Raw genomic sequence first — 21,967 nt, 5'->3', positions numbered from 1 at the left:
AATGCATTAATTAATCGGTTACAATCGGGTTGTGAATTGGATTTTAAGCAATACAGTAAAAATATTCCAGAAAATGATCTCCCACCCTACCTTTAATGAAACAATGCCACGGTCAATGTGTGCCTTAATAAAAACTACAGGCATTCCAATGCAATGTTAGTGGCTTTTTTCACCAGGCTGTGTATTTTGCCACAGAAGCCCATTATGAGGCCCACCTGCAATATCTTCAAGACCTACTACTGGGCCAGTGTGCTCAAATTTTGCTTGTTTTTATTGTGTTTAGTCTTTAGTAACCAAGCTGGGTACATTTTGGTGCACTACACTGGTAAAAATATAGAAAAAAATTACTTGTTTACAGTCAATAGTAAATCATGTTCTACCAGTCAATCTCATGTTTTGCTGCCATTCGTTGCTTCGGTCTTGTGAGGGAAAACCCAGTGCAGCGTAGCGGTTGCATCATTTCACTGCTCCATCGTGTCCGTGAGTTCAGTGAAACGTGATTCCTATGGCTTTATTTACAAGAGAGAGGGGTAATCTGCCTCTCTCGCTCTCTCGTTGTGTCATATCAGGCTCGAATAATCCATGTGTGCATCTGTGTGTGTGTGTGTGTGTGTGTGTGTGCGTGTGTGTGTGTAGGCTACAGATGTTCAACCCCCCCCTCCCCCCTTGGTTTCTCTCTTGAGTAAGTGTAGATTGCAATCACACTCACTCCTCTCGTGCATCCTCATGTGGCACAGTCTGATGCCATGAGTGACGCTGCCTCCATCCTCTGTTGAAAGCCATGCGCTGCCAGTTGAGCTCTGCTGGTATGAACCAACGGAAAGGGGCGTGCAAGGGTCTCACCTGTGGATTTGCACCGTCAAGATGGCTTATTTGACCAAATCTCTGATTTTACTTTTGTTCCTGTTTGTCACCCATGAGTGCCGTAAATTCAGCCACCGGGTACGGAGATGGAGCAACACTGTGGAGACTCAGAAGCATGCCAAGTAAGTATAGGACACTATAAAATAATACATGAGAAAAAGGGGAGAATTTCCTGCATGGCCAGTATTTTTGATAATTCAATCAGCTCCACACAACTCTATACGTGTGTCTCAATTCCTAATCTACTCAGTTCCTAGTCTGGATCCTCACAAGTGTGGTTTCGTCATCCAAATTGTTACACGAGTCATTGGATCTGTCAAATGCGGCTGACATTTGCCTGTCGGCAAAGAATACTTCAAGAGGTTTTCAAATAGCGCCAGACTTCTGTCTCCTCCAGAGGATTCAGTTCAGACTGAGTCATCTCCTCCTTGACTTCTGAGGATCCAGACTAAGAATTGAGGAATCCACTGTGTTTCTCCAGTGTTTAGATCTCACGTCACCCAATTACATTAGCACATTGCACAGTGTGACACTCCGTTCATGTGACTATGCAACATTTCTTGAACAATGTGTCTGTTTATACAGGATTTTTTTGTGGACAGTCAGGATTGTATTACATAAAAACTAACAGGTGTTTAACAGCAGACTGATATGCAAATAGAGTGGCACATTTACTTGTAGGTATTAGAAGTGGGTCTCAGAAAGGGATATACAATTCTTCGATTTACCAAATTAACTGAATCATACTGTATTGTCCGTTGGGGATTGAAGTGGCAGAGAACGCCGCAAAACCACGGTTCAGATGCGCTGATGCACCCGGTGGAAATCCGGGGTTATCCCGTATCTCATACCCATAATGCATTAAACTAGACCGTTTCGTCCCATTTGGTTTGGTTGCTTTCACACCAGAGGAACCGTACCAAAGTAGAGCGAATAAAGCGGTCCGAGACCACCCCTTCAGGCAGGTCTCGGACCGCTTTATTCGCCCTACTTTGGTAGATTGATTTGGTGTGCACCAAAGGACCGAGATTACGTTCACACCTACGCAAACGAACCGAACCACAGTATTGGTAGGTGTGAAAGCATCCTTACATACAGATCTAGACATAATTTTGGGTGCCTCAAACATCTGACGTTTGAGGAGCTCTGTTCGAAAACATTTTGTTGTTGCAGTCATATGGCGATATGTGATTTGCAAGGACCAAATCACACTAATCAGAGATCCTTACACTGCACTCACAGCTTAAAGAGTGTGTGAATGGTTGAATGTTAAGGGTCAGGACTAGAAAAGCTAGTCCAGGCCATAATTCCAGTACATTTGCTAACATTTTTATGTGTCATCAAAGTTGAAATACAGTTGTACATTAACAGTCAGTTATGTAGTTGTTGTTGGTTCCGTATTCTTAGTTCTTGACTGATTGTGACCGTCATCCTCCTCTAGCTCTTTGGCAAAGAAGCCTCCAGATGTGACCAAGTCTCGCAAAACGAAGACAGAGCACCTGCTCAAAGTGGACGATCATGATTTCACCATGAGACCAGCATTTGGAGGTAAGAGCAGAGTCATCTCCAGATGTGCTTTATTGTGCATTATTTTGCACACAGAATATATGAATATACACTAGTCACAAAAAGTTAGGGATATTCGACAATAATATCCCTCTTAAAATTTTAAAGTGTTGTCTTGGTGTCATGATGTCAAAATTTGAACATCATGATGAAGAGGACTGTTTGAATACAGATTGTCATTGAACTAAAACCTTTAGGGGTTCAATAGCAATAACAATTGATCAATTATATCAGACAGTAGTAGGACATTCAACAGTTTAGAGAAGGTTAAATTCACCTGTAAAGGTTATAGTGCATTTTAGGTGCATTCTGAGATTGAATCCAAAAGCAGTAGTGTATATATCTGCAGGGTGCTGCTGCTGCAGCCATTGTGAATACCCATTCTGAATGAAAATATAGCTGGTTGCTTGCGCTTGGAAATCTGTGACAGGCAAGAACCCAATAGCACAACACACCAGATGGAGACAGAGCAGTTCGGATATAGCAGGTCGAGTTTATTGGACAAAGTTCAAACCAGGAAGTCAGTTCGCGTGGCAAACAAATCTGATAAGGGGCAGGCAAACGGCAGAGAGAATATAACACTAGACTACTAGGGTTTGAAGCTAGACAATCTGGAAGAGGACAAGGGGAAATGGGCCGGTATATATGGGAGCAGAGTGATGAGCTGATGTGGAACAGGCATGTGACAGGGGTGGAGCAGATCAGGTGACTGGCAGTGGCAGGAGGAGTGAGTGACAGGGTCTGAAATGACAGGAGGAGTTGGTGATCATGTTTAAACAGACAGTGAAATGTTTTTATTCATGGTGAAACTGTGACAGATATTAATTAACTTTAGATCGGGGCACCTCCCTGAAATCAGGGAAAAGAAAATCAATCTATGCCTTTAAAATCAGTTTAAATAATCACTATAATATCAAAGATATCAAGTGAACAATAATGAAGGTATGAAGGTAAACAGTTCAGGTTCTGGTTTGTAAAACAGGCTGCTAAGTATTAAAACCTTTGCGGAGGTTTGCTCTCTCTGAGTGCTGTTGCTCAAATAGTTTTTTCCTTGTTTTAATTTTGTGTCCCTTAAGCATGAGTGGCTTTATGATTCATACAGTGACCCACTATAATCACAAAGCTTTTGTACGCAGGCTACTTGAATGTATGCTTCTGAGGTTGTTTCCAAACACAGTGTTCTTGAAGAGCATAGAATTTAAATAAGGTTTTGACTAAGTTGCCATAGATATGGATTCATGTAATAATTCCCAGACTTTGTCCAAACTGCGCTGCAAGAGTAACATTAACAGGTGACTAGATCCATTGATAGAAATGACTCTTGGCAGATATTTGCAGGACAACACAGGTCACCAACACAATGTCAAAGGTCATATGATTCACAGAATACAAATAACAGAACAAAACAATTAATATTCCACCTTAAAATGTAGGTGAGATCACACATTAACATGAAAACAGAAAACACTGAAAACAAGGCATTACAACAACATTAAAAAGCAGAAGCCACAGAGTTTTTTGTTTTTTTTACTTTGGAAACTTTGTAGACATTTATTTGTGCTTTCAGTCATACTTCAGCCTGTTTGCAGTCTTCTCAACTAGCGTCATGTGGAGATGACAGGATTAATCATTATTGTGGAACTCATTTAACACTGTTTCGATGGTAACAGACATCTGCTTATATTTAATAGTTATGCACTAAAATTTTACATTGACAAATATTGCTGTGGACCAAGTATAAAAATTCACCCCACTATTGTCCAAACATTTTTTGGAACTAAGGGCCGGTCCACACAGAAACAGGTGTAGGTGAATATGTACAGTATAGTTTGTTTTTTTGTTTTTTTCATATTGGCATTTTGTCCACACAGCCTTTTGGAAGACTTGAAACAGTATTTTTTTTTTTATTATTATTACGCCAGAAAGTCACGACTAACCAGTCACCAAGTTTGCTTTATGATAATTTGTTATTAAATCTGTAATGTGTAAAGGCCCTGGCACTGTATACATCCACGCACAGCGCGTGGACCCAACACGAATCGTGTGCATGGCGCAACTTGCGTCATCAATGCGCAACGCAGCCCAGATAGAACCACGCGCAAAGACCACGTTGGGTGCGCATGGGCGGCTCCGCCCCACCAGTAGGTGGAGTATTAAGCTCTGCTCACAAAGCAGAAAAACACATTTAGACAACAGAAGAAGTAGTTGCCAAGGATAGTCATGCAAAGCCTTGACCTGGCGACCCTCAAACCAGCTGAAACCCTAACTCCCCTGCCCGATGGACCTTTCAGTTGTGAGCTGCTCAAACCAGATGTGATTGGAGGAGCTGTAGCATCGTTCTCTTCTTCTTTGTTAGCAATGCGTCCTATTACCAGCATCCAGACTTGTACCACCACCCGATGGTGAAGTCAGATACTACAGGACCCCGAAGTGCGATTATACCAGGATCCACAATATGCGTCACGCAATGCTATGCACACTTCAGCATGTGCGCGGAAGTATACCAAGGCCTTATGTCTTCTCCATTTTTTGTTTAGCATTACAGTGCCACTTACAGGTCATTTTGGGGGGGGTTTCTGAAAGGATGCCAGGTTTACGCACAACTTTTTCAAAACGGCAGAGAAAAAGATAGTTAGCGCTTTGAGACGTTTCTGTGTGGATATGGCCTAAATCTGTTGAAAAGCTACTATTAATTTCAACATGAGTGACTTAACAAACAAACATCCAAAGTCTGTCAAATCTCACAGCCTTTGGTAAAGCACAGTAATGTGAACTCTGATCGTGCCATCAGTTCCACATATTCTCTGTAAGATTACGGTAAGACTTGGAAAAAGGTCTGGATCAAACACAGATGCATGTGTTTGCCATGATTGTGACTAATGTGTTTTGCTGTATTATTGCTCTTAATCCTGGGTAAAATAACACATTAAGCTCGACGTTAATCCGCACGGAGGGAGAAAGCCTGTCAACCAAGTGGTTAGATGTATGGGCTGAGTGATATTAGTCATGTGATGATCTGTCAACTGTATACCAGAGACGCTGTGGTGGCTTAATAATGTGATGTGAATTGACTGCTGGGGTTGTTTCATGCAGTCTATTGCATGATATGATATATCCTCCAGCATTTAAAGGCGTAGTGCTGATGTGATCACACTGCACTATCTGAAACAATCATTGGTACTTGCAGCCACCATGCCCATGTGGGCCTGATAAGGGTTATAGGCTGACAAAATGGGTCCTAAGCGGATTTTTTTGTGGTTTCCATGGTGGCTCCACCCGTTTTAGCCCATGAAAGGCCCACTTCAAGCCCATGCCCGCTTAGTACCCACTTAGGCCGGAAAGGCTGCTAAGTAAGCATGGGTTTGAAATGGGCAAACACTTCAGCATTCTTTATCTTTCTTCAGCTTTCTCTAAACTAGCTCAGCCTGTACAATGATTTCAGTTATAGCAATAGCTCTATGTTTATAAAGTCCAACACTTGCATGCAGCACTGCATGCAAAAAGGTGTTTTTCCTGTCAAACACGCCATGAGGTTACCTACCTTTCCAAGAGCAGTCAGTCATTTGATGATGAAGAAAAGCTGCACAATATTGTTTTGCTTACCTCTAACCCTGGAAACAAAGTGGTGTAGGGGTTTAGATAAACAGTTCTATGTTGTTGTTCTAGGACTGCTGTGGACTGCATAATGACAAATGTACTGTTTCTCTGACTAAAAGCCATATATTTTTATGTTACTTTTTATTATAACATAAATCCTGCACACGACCATGGTGGCCTGTAGTGTGTAATGTAACGTGACAAGGCTTCAGTGTCCAACAGGGAGACTTGACCTTGATGAAGAACTAGAACAGAACAGGACCCAAATTTATTCACGTAGCCGGAGGAAGTCTGTTTGTTTGTTTGTTTGTTTGTTTTTTCGGATTTTTCAGGAATATGGTCAACTCAGAAGTGGCATCACTGAAGTCCAATGTTAACGGAATGCAGACAATAGAGATATTGAAAGCAATATATAAATATTTAAAACAGAATTAACTAAAAGGATTTCACAGACGGCAGCTTTTAATTGTAACTTTTAAATTGTATCGAGAAGGGCACCCAGCATGAAAAATCTCTGCCAAATCAAATATCTGGATCTCTGAAAAGTACAGGTGATCTGCTGTGGTGACCCTTCGAGAGAGAGAGCAGTCGAAAGGAAAACGGTAAACGGAAAAGTGAGGAGAGATGAGCCTAAGGGAGCAAAAATTATTCTTTCACCACAGTTTGTTTCTTTTTGTAGACAAAGTTTAAAGCAGTGCTTACTGATATAAGAGTCAGAAGCAACCAGCTCTTATCATTTTAGTTCAATTAAAAAAGGTAACTAGATTGTAGCTTGAACCACTAGGTTTCCCCAGGATAATGTAGCCTGCCTGCTGTGTTAACTTAGCCTAGCTCTACATGGCTGCACGGTAGGTCCCACTCCACCAGTGAAGAGCAGATTAAGCTGGCAGCAATTCATCCTGTTTACAGCTTAGATTAGCACAAGCACCAATCTGTTACACCACCAGACAGCTGCTACCCCACAAATGAAACTTTGTTCCAGCTGATACAGAAAAAAAATGAGGACAAAATACAAAACTGGCAGCAAAAGTACATCTGCTGTTGGTGATGGTTCGAAGAATATCTGAACTGAACTGTCAAACAGATCATGATAACATTTCACTCTCCACTCAACATTGTGGAGACATGTCATCCACAACAACCCAACAATATCCAGAGCCTTCAGCATTTCAGGCTGACTCTTATCCATATAAGCGTCCTTGCCATAGAGAAGCTTCTTGAACACCTCTGCTAAGGATACGTGCAAGGCTTCTCCTGCCTCTTCCATAGAATTGATCTAATGGTGTGTTTCCACCGAGTGGTTTCCATTACCAAAATAACCGGACCTTACGTTTCATTTTTTTGGTACGGTAGGGTACGGGTGGAGATAGACCCATGACAGTCAGCAGATTGAGCGACAGAAAAGTGCCACTCTCTTGCGACCGATGTTTCTTCAACGCCTGTAGTCTATTTTCTATACAAAGCTTGACATGTTGTTGTGATATTTCTTCTTTCTTTCTGTATTTATTTGCGTGTCAACTGTGTTTTTTGCCTGTCTAGACTCGAACACAGCACCGTTTTCAAACTCAAACTGATCCAGCCACATTTTCACACTTCTCAATCATCGAGGCTCGAAAGTGCCATGGTACTTCAAACTTTCAAATGAAAATAGAGTAGTGTGGATTAAGTATTACAACAGACCATTTAAAGTTAATCTAACCAGAAACATGCCCGATACCGTTCTTGCAGTAATGTATGAATAATCCATAATATGGAGATATTTAGAGCTTTTCAGAAGATGATCACAGCCTCCAAACGGAAGGGCTTTGGTGACTAATCTCTTTGGATTGTTTCATCTCTTGATGCAAAGTGGTTCCTATCTATCTATCTATCTATCTATCTATCTATCTATCTATCTATCTATCTATCTATCTATCTATCTATCTATCTATCTATCTATCTATCTATCTATCTATCTATCTATCTATCTATCTATCTATCTAAATATACTGTAAAGGATCACATGTAATCCTTATATAGAGGACAGAGGTCATGACAGGTATGTTAAATGGATGTAAACACTGTAAAACAGAATGGGATTACTATTTTTTGGGTTTTGAGTTTTGCATTTGCCTTAAGTCTGTTTCCATTGCCTGATTCTGACTGACTTTTTGTCAGCCTATGTGTCTTCACATTGATGACACACGTTCATTTTGTTTTAATTCGACAGGTCCTGCGATCCCTGTTGGAGTGGACGTCCAGGTGGAGAGCTTGGACAGCATCTCTGAAGTTGATATGGTAAGAAAGGCTGAATTTATCCATACTTTACATACATACGTTTTATGTTCGGCATAGTCTCAGTTCTCCTCAGATCTGAGTTGCTTCCAATAAAGCTTTTCAACTTAACTCATCTCTGACTCCAGGAAACTCCATCTTCGGTCGACTCACTAAATAATCAAATCTCCGCAACAACAAGTTTGGGATTTTCAACAAAGGAAGCTGAAGGAGCTTAGATAACTTGAGTGATAACATTGGTCCACTGGGGCACACCATCTTTAAGCGCATGTCAGACCATCAGGGCTGTGGCTGTGACTATGTTTGGTTTCATTTGCTGACACTAAGTTCAAACATCACCAAACATTCAGACTTAATTGAAATGGTTAAAAAGGTCCAAGTGAAAAGGTAAAGCTCCTTAAATTTGAATAATGTCTCTCTGCTTGTGAGCAGCAATAAATGTCAAACAACTGACACAGGTGCCATATCGTAAGAACTTGGATAATCTGTTGTCACGTACTGTATCATTTTGCCTCTCTCGTACAGTTAATTCCATACATCTCCCCAGGACTTCACCATGACACTGTACCTGAGGCACTACTGGAAGGACGAGCGCTTGTCGTTCATCAGCAGCACCAACAAGAGCATGACATTCGATGGCCGTCTGGTGAAGAAGATCTGGGTCCCTGATGTCTTCTTCGTCCACTCCAAGAGGTCCTTCATCCACGACACCACCACCGACAACATCATGCTGCGTGTCTTTCCTGACGGACACGTCCTCTACAGCCTGAGGTCAGAGGCTTTTGATCTGCCTCAGAATGTTTACACAGCACAGGCTCTCATTTATGAAACACACATCCATCCATTTTCTACCGCTTTATCCTCCACATGAGGGTCGTGAGGGCGCTGGAGCCAATCCAGTGTGACAGGTGGGGTACACCCTGGATCGGCCCATCGCAGGGTCAACATAGAGAAGCAAACAACCTATCGTCAGTTTAGTGTCCAGTCAACCTCTACATGTTCTTGGACCCCAGAGAAAACCCATGCATACACAGAAAAGCCCTTGGTGTAACCAGGATATTTACCAGTGACCTTGTTGCTGTGAGGCAACAATGCTAGCCACTGTATCAGCTTAATTGAAAGCCAAATTCAATTCCATTCTGAAACAAACATATGACAGAAAACTGTGTGCACAGACATTTTCATGCAGGATTGGCATTTATGACTATGAAAATAACATAAAAGCAATGTATAAATGTGTGTACATGCTTTTGAAGGTATACTGTTTATTCTGACATCATAATCAGCCATAAATTCTTTAGCCATACGATATATTCATTACATTTATTACAAAGGCAGATGGAATAATAAACTCTACTCATTTTTTTAAACCAGCTCAGATGCATCAGGTGTCTCTTAGTCTCCTGTATCTTATGCCTAGACTTAAAAAAGAAGATAAGAAAGGCTACCAGCATATTGTGCTTGGAGATGCAAGAGATTTACTTTAAATAAAAGCAAAAGAAGGAACAAATTGGTACCTTTTTCGTCCTTATGCTACTTTTAAAATGTTAAAAAGACAATTATTGCACATTTTTTGTCTCTTACAAAAAAAGATTGACTTTCAAAATGGTACGACTTTGACGAGCATTTGTACCCTTTTGCATTGGTACATCTATTTTTGATATAACTTTGTATGTGCAGTATAATATACAGAATATTCTATACATGTATTCTCTAAGTAGAGCACAGTGTCTGTTCTCACCACGGGTCTCTTGTTGATTCTGTTGTCGAGCAGAGTGACAGTGACAGCAGCCTGCAACATGGACTTCAGCCGCTTTCCTCTTGATTCTCAGACCTGCTCACTGGAGCTGGAGAGCTGTGAGTATATGATTTAAATTGTATGGTCATACATGCTCCACAAGAGCAACATTAGAATGTATATTTACAGTAATTATTACAGTTCACATAATTTTCAGAATAGCGATATTATGCTTTGCATATTATTGCGCAATTTGTTAATTCAAGGGAACTTGAAGACATAATCCCACTTCATGCTTCAACACCTAAATACAAACACTGTCTCAAATAAATCCCTAAACCTGACCCTTACCCTAACTTGCACTTTAAAATTATGTCATTTATCGTACAGATTATTTTATAATTTAATTTAGAAATATTGAAAAATAAACAGATTGTTGTCCTTTTAACCTAATATTATATTTTCATAAAGACATTTTAGTTGTCTGTGCCTGGGTGCATGTGCTCCTGTGAGTGCTTAACTCTCACGGGACATAAAATCAAGTGTTATCCCTCAAAAAAGTCATTTGAAGTTATTGGGGACCTGCTAAAAATTACTTACAATCATGATTTTGAACCAAAATTTATTCTCACAACCTTCTTCTTTTTTTTCTTCTTTTTTTATTGGCATTGGCTTGTTATTTTTTATTAATTTGACATTTTTCACAAATAATGTAGTTTTGTTCAGAAACTTAAACAAAAAAAAAAAAAATTTTCATTCATATTTTGTTTGTTTTGTTGTTTCAATCAATCTAATTGCACTGCAGTACAGACATAAACTGTATACTGAAGAGGCTGAATTTTAGTGTTGTTCAATAACAACTGAAGTTAAGCCATTTTTGCATTATCGTGCTGTTAAATATTTGTATTTTATCAGATGGAGGAAAAAAGAAAATTGGCTTTATATATGGGCCAAAAAAACCAGCATAAATTATCTGCTGCCTTGATTTCTTTCTTGAACTTTTTCCTTTTTTCTATCATACTAGTGCAGGGGTCTGCAACCTTTAAAATGAAGAGCCATTTTTGTCCCCTCACCACCCAAATAACATCAATCTGGAGCTGCAAAAACCTTTTTTGACTCCTAAAATACAGATAAAATCACATGCAAAGTTGTTTTTTTTTACACATATATAACATATTTAAAGAACTACAGTTTGTCGCAAGTTGATACCCAACCTCTAAATTGTAGAAAAACCACTTTGAAATGAAATAAAACAATGTAGTTTATGTCTGAGAAAACCTGCCTGGCGTAAGTACATGGATCTAAAGATGGACAGGACTCCAAAATGAGCCACTTTAATGTCTTTCGGGGGGGAGGTTTTACACTTTTATTTATGCCTTTATCTTGACAAAAAGAGTGTGAAAAGCTAGAAGGAGCCACTACGAAGAGGCTGAAGAGCCACATGAGGCTCTAGAGCCGCAGGTTGCAGACCCCTGTACTAGTGAAGTGCCAGTGCAAAATCTGTTTTTGTCTGTAGGCTAATGTGCAATGACAAGATGCTATTCTGTCTGCCACTTGTTGTCTGTAGCTGGTTGTGCTTTGCATGTGAGGGATTCTAAAACGTCCTTAAATTTGGGAGCATTATAGTTCATTTAAATTTGGGACCTTGCAGTCGGAATTGTCGTTTGTTTATTCAAAGTCTAAAGACTTGTCCAAAGTAGACTGGGTTATTCTATATATAGTGTCAGTTTATTGCACATCATGTTTTACATAGTTTTGAATAGCCACTGCATACCTTTGTTTGTTGGCGTGTTGTTGCATAATCTGCTGACTCATTGTAATGCAGGCACACTGCATTCAGGGAGTCTTTATTGTTGAGGTCAGACATAATAATCACCCTCATATCTTGTTTAACTTTTTACCCACAGATTAAATTCTGCCAAAAGGCCCACTTATCCTCTCAGGTAGCCCACAGTGCTGTGTGAGTGAGAGGGGGAGTGGCTACAGTAGAGCGGACGAAAGGCAATGTGTGCTTCTATTACCGATATATTTAATGATATGCATTACTTATCCAAACAACGTCAAACTTGGCACTGGACTGATCAATTGGACCATCGGTTTGAGAGATATGCGAATAACATACAGACACACAGACGTTCCTGCAATAATGTAGTATGACAAATATTCATACGATACTACAAGTTTCAATAACAAGGTACATGTCTGAGCAATCTCTGTTAATGTATTGGTTCATCCAACATGGACAATGCATATTCATATACATTACAACAATAAACTCCATAGACAAACTATTCTGGTTGAAAAGTTTGTAAACCAGTGGTCTGTCTTGTTCTACCGAGGTAAATCTCTTCAGAAAAACTTTAAAGAAACAAGAGCTAAAAGGGCTCACATCTGACAGAGAGTAGAATTAGTGGCTGCATGTTTAAGATATAAAAGGACTTTTTCAAACTGTGAATTCCACACTCCTACTCTGTTGGAGTAGGCGATTAAAATTATAAAGCTGGGAATGACCCTTTATGGGTTTGGAATAACCAACAGGAGTAGTGATGATGGAAAGCAGACACTCAGTGAGCGAACTGAAAGCAACTGTCCATTAACGCTTTTTACTGAAAAAAAAAAAAAAAAAGAGGGGTTAAATATTAATCCGGCTAAAATGCTTCTAAAAATAGCAGCTGAATTAAAAGCTGCTGGCAGCAGTGCTCACTCAATTACCAAACACAATCTGAGCTGAAGCAAAGTGCAGCAAGAGAGAAGACAGTAGTGTGAAGCCTGGCAAGCAAAGGTCAAATCAGGGGGCTGAGACACTCACAAAAGACTATGGAAGCACATTTGCATCTGCTGTAGCCGAAGAACAATCTTATCATTCACTCGGTATCTTATATTTATGACTTTGCATAAATGGGCTTCCATACAAAACAGACAGGACAAGCTGTCAGTGACAGATGGAAAAACAAGGACAAGGAGGATATGATATGGATGAGAACCCAAGACTGCAGTAAAATAACACATAATAACACAAGGAAGCAAGAGCACACAGGACGTAAAACATTAGGAGACGAAGTAAGATAAGACAAATAAGACAAGACAATAAGGAAATATCATAGTGACTGAAATGTAGTTCCAAAACTAAATCCATCATGATGTAGGTGCATTTCATCACTGATGCAGGTAACGCAGGACATTGGGGATTTTTCTAACCCCAATGTCATGACTGATTAAATTCCTTTCGCTTTCAGACTCTATCCTTGTTTTGGGTTTGGGAGGATTTAGTCAGTCCGAGAGTAGCAATTCACCTTGAAGAGATACGAATGCACGGCCTGCACATTTAGAATTAGTCATTTTTGCACACACACACACACCAATTTGTGATAGTGAATGTGTCCTCTGCCTTTAACCCGTACTTATTACACACCAGTCATGAGCACACACCCAAGCCAGGTGCAGGAGCAGTGGGCAACACTAATCTGCTGCCTGAAGAGCAATGGACAATTTTGGTGCTTTGCTCAGGGGCTCCCCAGCCCTTGACATGTCCTGGGATTGAACCAGCGATTGTCACATTGTTTGCTTATCAGTTGTGTGAGTGATTTTGGACACTGGCCTTTGCCAGTGGTTATGGTCCATAATGTGTGGGCCATCATGGTTCAATATACTTATATATTATTATTATTTATTATAATTATTGTTATTCCTTCACAGTTGGTGCTACATCCAATTTTTTTATTTGTTAGCGAGGTGTACAGTGAACTCTAGAGTTAGTACTAGTACTGAATTGCAGATAGGAGAGCAATAGTAATAATGAGAGTGCAGATATTAGAACAGTGTTACTGTGCACCATGTTGGCCATTTTGTGCCACAGCAGTGATCCTGAAACGTCGAAACACATTTGACTCCATCAATGAACCAGTTTGCCTGCAACATTCCACTCTTTCATGTCTTGCAGGACATCCATCCATTAGGGGGTGCTGTGCTTATCTCAGCTGACATTGGGCGATAGGCGGGGTACACCCATGACAGTTCGCCTGTCCATCACAGGGGCCACATATAGAGACAAACAACCATTCACTCACACTCTCACACCTACGGTCAATTAAGAGTGACCAATTCACATAGGAGAACCCACGCACACACGGGGAGAACATGCAAACTCCTTGCAGAAAGGCCCTTGTTTCGAAGTTGTTCCAAATGGAGCTCAAACCCAGGAACCCGGGTCTTGCTGCAAAGGCAAGAGTGCTAACCACTACACCAACCATGGGCCCTCTTGCAGGACAGAGGTTCTCAAATTTTGATTCCCTAAAACATAAGAAATAATCCAGGGACAACAAGGCACCCCCCCCCACACACACACACACATCCACAACCCTGACTGCAGTGACCACCCCTCATTCAGAAGTGCTTTCAGGACATTTTATCTGCTTGTGAAATTGTGTGTGTTTTCTTTTTTTTGCGTTTGAGTTTACCACTACGTTTTGCAGATGCCTACACGGACGAAGACCTCATGCTGTATTGGAAGAGCGGCGATGAGTCCCTGAGCACTGATGATCGCATCTCCCTGTCACAGTTCCTCATCCAAAAATTCCACACCACATCTCGCTTGGCCTTCTACAGCAGCACAGGTACACGTTTTGGAGGTTACATTGAATTTAGTCATGTTTTGGTACGGATGGTAAGTATAAATCCAGTGTGCTATCATTTCTGCTGAGTAAAAGTCAAGGTGTATTTTTACTTCATGATCTGTTTAATGAAAGAAAAATGTTTTACTTTTTGTATAAAACAATATACAGTCTGGATTTTTTAATACTGAAATCTTTCCACCACTGCACACACAGTAGAACACATACCGATGTGCTGCATCACAGTCTGGTTTCGAAACTGCTCAACAACTGACTGGCATGACAGAGGGTCATAAAAACCTCACAAATGATCATTGGTGTCCCACTGCCCCCCTGTGGACATTAGGTCTCGCTGCCACAGCATTCTGTCCTTGTCGTGACCTGTTTGCATGATTACCATCTGGAGGATGCTACAGAGCCCTAAAGGCTCACACTTCCAGATTCAGAAACAGCTTTTACCCAACAGGCATTTATGAACTGAACTCCCATCTCTCACTTTTAAATAAGTTGTTATTTGTATCTATTTAATTATGTGTGTGTTTTGGAGTATCAATGTAAACAGTTCTTATTAAACGAAAGACCCAAAATGACGTTGTATGTCACATGAAATGATAATAAAGGCGTTCTCTCTAATCTCTTCTGTTTCCAGGCTGGTACAACCGCCTCTATATCAACTTCACCTTGAGGCGGCACATCTTCTTCTTCTTGCTGCAGACGTACTTTCCTGCCACGCTCATGGTCATGCTTTCCTGGGTGTCGTTCTGGATCGACCGGCGAGCTGTGCCAGCCAGAGTTTCACTGGGTAACGATGTTGTATGTCCTTTGAAGGGATTGAGACGTGTGTGTACTTGCATGTTACCTCTTTAGGATCTTTTCTGGCACTGACCTTATATTTAGTTTGATCCCATTGCTGTAATACGTTAACTAAATTATGACGTGATTGCTTCTGTCTGAGTCTTTTTACTTATTCCTGGAGGTCTACTTACACACATTAACTTGGTTTTATGGTCAAAAACCTCCTATTTGTTGTAAATGAGCTGATAGAAATCTCTCCTTACTGACGCTCTCCTCAGCTGTGGTGTGAGACTGAAATCTCACACCCAGAAGACAGACTGTGTTGTGATTGGCCAGCAAGCGTAGAGCCTTCCCAACTGTCTTGTGATTGGCCGATACCCGGAAGTGACATAATTAGCATACCAGCTCCTGTATTTTTACTTTACAGGAACAGAGGCCAGTGATCTTCTCCTGTCTCGTTTTGTGAGTTTAGTAGTGAGTGGGTTACACAGCAACTCTTTCCTTTTGGGAAAAGCCGTCTACAAATTAATTTGATGTAACTACACTTTGAAAATCTCCAACTAATTTAAGTACAAGTGTTTCTATGCTGTCATTGATTGCAGCTAATAATAATAATAACAAAACACATTTCCAACCTAACGTGTAACTACAACGTTGTGTGTCCTATGTTCAGGCATTACTACTGTGCTGACTATGTCCACCATCATCACTGGTGTGAATGCATCCATGCCTCGTGTGTCCTACATCAAGGCCGTGGACATTTACCTGTGGGTCAGCTTTGTCTTCGTCTTCCTGTCCGTGTTGGAGTATGCTGCGGTCAACTACCTGTCCACTGCCCAGGACCGGCGAGAACGCAAGATGAGAGAGAGGACCCGATCTCAGGTTTGCTCATACTTCGACACTGTCATCTCCCTTTTTTTCTGTCATTAGTGGAACATTATAACGAGAGAAGTTTGAAACACGACATCAAATGAAAATGATAAGTCAACCTTCGACACACGTGTTGCTTCTCAGTGAGAAGGTTGCTGGTTCATGTCCTGGTTCAGACCTTTCTGTTGTGGAGTTTGCATGTTTTTCCTGTGTGTGCGTGGGTTTTCTCCAGATTCTTTGTTCACCTCACACATGTTCAAAGAGGTTTATTGGACAATGTCTATTGGCCCTGCGATGGACTGGTAACCTGTTCAAGGTGTACCTCACCTTTCACTCTTTGTCAGCTGGGATTAGCTCCAGCTCCTCACAAATGAAATATGTGTGCTGCTTTGTCTTGCAGTTAGACACCCTTTTCTGTCTCCCTGTTCCAAAGGCCAATGAGAAAATGGATGTTGGCCTTTGTTTCCTGTCAGAATAGACTAACAGTGAGATAAATTCTGTGTTATCTTGTGTCCCCACTGGCAGCCATGTTTCCTGTGAGGATAAGCACTCCTGTCTTAGGCTGGCTCTCGTGCAGAGGGCCAGCAGGAGGCGCACGCAGCAGATACAGTATCACTTTATAATGACAGTTACTAGTAAGGTGAGAATACCTTGTAAAGGTACTTTGGAAAGCTGTGTGGTTGAAGACATTGCAGATGCAAACTTGCAAACTTGCTAGGTCTTGGTAGTTATCTGCCCTCAGTACTTTATATATGTTTTTAAAATATAATGAAAATGATGAATATGATATCTATTTCTTCCCCTGCTAGTCACTGCCCTGCACCTGTGGCATCTCCCAGACGCGAACCATGATCATGTTAGATGGCACCTACAGTGAGGCAGACACCAACAGTCTGGCTGGCTACACTGAGGAACCCATGGAGGAACAGGAAGAGGTTCCTGTGAAGCCTGAACACATGGTGGTCCATCTATCAGTGAGCAGTGAGTCTACCACCACCACGACCAAGAAGAAGAAGAGCTTGCGTACCATCAGCATCATTGAAAACACACACGCCATTGATAAATACTCCCGGATGATTTTCCCTGGTTCATACATCTTCTTCAACCTCATCTACTGGTCTGCTTACTGCTGAAAGACACTCCTGAGGCAGAACTTAGAGACTTAGATCTACACAAACAAAGACTGTACAAATGCTGGATGAAAATGGAAGATTTTTGGTTGAAATATAAAGACGATGTAGTCTGGTGCTATTAGATTTAATACCTGAAACCACAGAATGTCATGCTTTAGCACCCATGTTATCAAAGTGTCAAAGTAGCCACACTGCCATATGGTTAAAAAAACACACTAAAAGTGATCTTTGACCACAGTTTCGATGTCTATACTATACTAGAATATGTCACAAACATAAATATATGTAAAACTCTCTGTACCTATTTCAAAGTAAAAGCACTGTAGTGTTTCCTGATTGACAACTTGTCCTTGTTCTCTAATGTACCTGCTTGTCAATGTGTTGGCTTCCCTCTCACTTACTGATTTTCAGAGAAAGTATATTGCTCAGAAGTGATTAAAGCATTTGATTTGATTTATGCCACTGGCAGACCAATCCAGTACTGGACCCTTATCCCAAGCCCGAACAGAGAGTGTTGAGTCAGTAAAGGCATCCAGCGTAAAACCTTTGCCAGATCAAATATGCGGATCACTGAAAACAATCGCTTACATGCACAGTTTAATCAAACTAAGGCCGTAGTCCGACGGCGGTGGTTCTGTATGTTTCGTACCTGCTGTACATGTTAATCGTGATAAAAATTAGATGGAGCATAGTGGTTGCAAAGACCAGGGTGGAAATGTTATACAGGCACTAGTAATTGGACTATGAATTGCATAATGCAGATATAGATTAGACTGTATAAGACGATTGATTTTAGTCTAACTAATGTGTTTACATGAGCCCTAAAAGGACAAGCATTCATACCCCAACTTTTGAAATCCTAATTCTGAATATTGGATGGATGGCTACCAAATAAGTGTTAAGATGTCTGAGTAATAAACATATTCAAATATAGATTCAAATGTAAATCTGTCAACATGTTGCTGGAGAACAGTGAAGAAGGTCCTGGAGTCTTTGAGGGATTTTATTTACAGCCTGACGCTACCTCCAATTCTGAAGATCAGAGGACTTCAAGAGGACACATATGTGTCTTTTAGATACAACCGTGAAACTAGCTCAATTTGTACTTAACATGATCTCCTAGAAACTGGACTTTTCACAAGCAATGACTCTATGTTTATAATAAATTATATTTAATAATGCTAAAGAGCCAGGGTTATTAATTTCCCTCACATATTTATTACTGTGACTACAGCTTACATGTGTCTGGTATGACTGCAAATCCCCCTCATGTTAAAGGCGCCATATGTAAGAATGTGGCCAAAAACGGTTACTACATTCAAATACCAAGGTCTTTTAGGTTTCGTTTTCTGACGTAACTGGCAACCCGTGGTTGCTCGGCAGCTGAGACTCTACTGACTGCAATGATTGGTAGACGGCGGTAGGTGGCGCCACATGCCAAAACATGATTTCAAAACATAAACATGATATGCAGTCTGCAAAATATTTTTTTTAATGCAAATATTTTGGCTGTACTGTTGTTGTTGGTGAGTTCAGTTTGTTATATGAACATTATTCCTGAGTCTGTGACATATTAGGAGGATTTTATGGCCAGTTGCTTTAGATTTATTACATAATGCACCTTTAAAAAATATATTATCTGTTAGAATATTATCTGTTGGTTTTTCAATTCATTGAAAATAATTTAATGAAATTTGGCAAAGAAATGTAAGTCTTTTTCAGTGCAACACAAACTTTAAGCCTTTATTTGACCTTTATTTAACCAGGTCCTATACTTTTATAAAGGAAACCTGGAAGCAGCCATACAAAATCAAAACCATATAAAACATGTACATGATATACAAATGAACAATAAAACAGAATGACAGCTATTCAAGTACAGTGGCCTCTCAAGAAAACAATGACATTCCTCCTTCACTGCATTCTTTATGATACTCTTAAAATCATCAATGGACATGAATGTTTTTAGATAAACAGTTTTTTGGAGATTATTCCAGGACCATGGTGCATGCAATATTCAAGAGCAACCACTTGGAGTCGCACAGATGGTGACTACTAGAGCTGACAGAGAGGAGGGTGCTGAGGTATTCTGGGACATTACCCTGCAGGGCTTTGTAGATGAACAAATACCAGTGTTGTCTGTGAATGGTTAATGGTGTCCAGCCAACTAAATCATAGAGAATGCAGCGGTGAGTAAGAGATTTTGCATTTGAAATTAAACATAGAGAAGCATGATACACTGAATATATGCTCCTTAGAGCAGGGGAGGCTGCATGCCTGTACAATATATCACCACAATCAATCACAGCATATACAGTAGAATAGAAAATGGCTTCCGCAAGTTTTTTCTTTGCAGGGAATGTGAAACATTATTTATTTCTAAAATAAAAGCCAATCTTCATTTTGAGTTTCCTAACTAGATTAGGAATATGAACATAAAATGAAAGCTTTTCATCTAGTCATATTCCCAAGTAATGTACCATCAGACGTAAACATGATTAGATTATCAAGGTTTTGAAAGTGAACTTTTGATGAAATCACAAACTTTGTTTCCTGTGCATTTAAAAACAATTGACCCATTCAAAGCTCTCTGTCATAACTGAGTCTGAAGTTCTTCTATCAAACACCATTGTGTCATCCACATACAAATGCAATTTTGCCAGAATGTCTTTACAGTATAGGAGCCAAAATGGAACCATGGGACACACCTTTAGTTATCGCAAATATAAACAAATGTCTGTTATATTCAAACTAAAGTTGCGCCCTTGTTACGCCCTTGAGGCGGGGTGTCACAGAAGGACAGATTTACGACACTCATACAGATTCCATTGCAAGTGAAGAATGTGAGAGGTATGTGAGAAGAGTTCCAGGATTTTGTCGTTTGCAGTGTTTTCCAGACATGCTCACCAGTCAATCAACAAAATCATCACCATTATTTTTCAGTTTACCCAAAGATAACAACTATAGTTTTGGAGTTAGGACCAGTGGTGGCAGTTGAATTCTGCCCATCTCTCCTTGTGCAAGCTTCTCTATCACTTTTGTTTGCATAACAATGTTGTGTCAACAACACGTGTATGCTTGTCTGTTCATGGTTTTTTTTTGTTTTACTATTTCAGAGAAATGTTTTAAGTCTTTGAAAATGCTTTGAAATGTCCCTGCTGAAGATGATAAAAGTTCAGAACAAAGGTTCACTGTGTTTTTAACTGAACCCCAGAATATGATCTCTAAATTTCAAACTTGGCGGGAAGTGTTGTTTCCTCAGCAGTCTGGGGCTCTGGGTTGTTCTGGGCCAACAGCTGCTGTAGATTTGCCCTTCTGGTTTAAACTGGCACGCTGATGAGTTCAAGTGCTGTTGGACAACAAATCCCCTCAGAAGAAATATCTGTACTCCAGTACACTGTGGACAAATGTATTCATAGCATGTCGTTTTTAAAGACACAGATTGCTGAAATTGTCACATTTTGGGATCACATTTCTTTGTCCTGGGGCCCACGGTTGGTGTAGTGGTTAGCACTCTTGCCTTTGCAGCAAGAAGACCCGGGTTCCTGGGTCGAGCCCCGTTTGGAACACAGGTGAACAACTTCAGAACAAGGGCCTTTCTGCAAGGAGTTTGCATGTTCTCCCCGTGTGTGCGTGGGTTTTCTCCGGGTTCTCCGGCTTCCTCCCACAGTCCAAAAACATGCGATATGGGGATTAGGTCAATTGGTCACTCTAAATTGACCGTAGGTGTGAGAGTGTGAGTGTTTTAAACCCTGGGACTTTAAATATCTGACCAGATGGAAAGCTGCTGAAATGCTGAAATTCACTGAAATACCTGTACTGTACATAACCTTCCAATAAATAAACAAGTAATTGGGACAAATTCAAGAATCCAATTTGAGCACTGTTGTAAACACTGTAAATACTTCTAAATACTTCTAATTGTACTCAATTCATATTGTGATTTAGTGTTGTCTTCTGTATTTATAAAATATAAATAAGTATACAAGAATTTGAGCAAGATGAAGTATACAACACTACTACACTAATAGGAACATCATCCACAGCTATACAACGAATGAAAAAAGCATAATAATAAATTATTAGAATAAACTATACAAGTAAACAACATGTTTTGCGCCAATAAAAAAAGAGTAAGGAATTAATTTTTCAAATGCACATACATTATCTAATTAACACAATAGTTATAGAGGGCAGAGGACAAAAGGGCATAGATAGGAGGACTTGATAAATAAGGTACCTTTTTGAAATAAAAACAAATATCATGTTTTTATTATGTTATATTTTATGTGGCCACAGTATTAATTATTATCAATTAAAATGTGCAAAAATGCCACTCATTTTGGATTTTGTGACTCAGCAGTAATTTATTTATTTATTTTTAACAGTCATTTCGTAGAAACGTGTTGCGCAGGCCTATTAAACATCAGCATGAGTATATGGTTTTTGAAATAAACATGTCCCCGTTATTTTTTTTTTCGACCAATCTTATTTTGTGTTGCATTATCGTGTGGTGCTGA

The 21,967-nt window shown here is 40.1% G+C and overlaps 1 protein-coding gene across 1 annotated transcript; it reads left to right on the top strand.

Annotated features, from left to right (window-relative positions):
• Nucleotides 1-864: 864 nt before the first annotated feature.
• Nucleotides 865-17,447, top strand: gabrr2a (gamma-aminobutyric acid type A receptor subunit rho2a; the record flags this gene model as incomplete). Its single annotated transcript, XM_083907489.1, has 9 exons — nt 865-986; nt 2,306-2,412; nt 8,237-8,304; nt 8,849-9,072; nt 10,076-10,158; nt 14,512-14,652; nt 15,299-15,451; nt 16,118-16,326; nt 17,124-17,447. 9 exons carry the CDS (start codon nt 865-867, stop codon nt 17,445-17,447), a joined length of 1,431 nt encoding a protein of 476 aa, XP_083763615.1.
• Between the last annotated feature and the right edge of the window lie 4,520 nt (nt 17,448-21,967).

The sequence above is a fragment of the Microchirus variegatus genome (assembly GCF_963457635.1).
Source record: "Microchirus variegatus genome assembly, chromosome: 21".
NCBI classification, from domain to species: domain Eukaryota; kingdom Metazoa; phylum Chordata; class Actinopteri; order Pleuronectiformes; family Soleidae; genus Microchirus; species Microchirus variegatus.
Note: the sequence above shows the minus strand (reverse complement) of the source record. Positions and strands in the feature narration are given on the sequence as shown.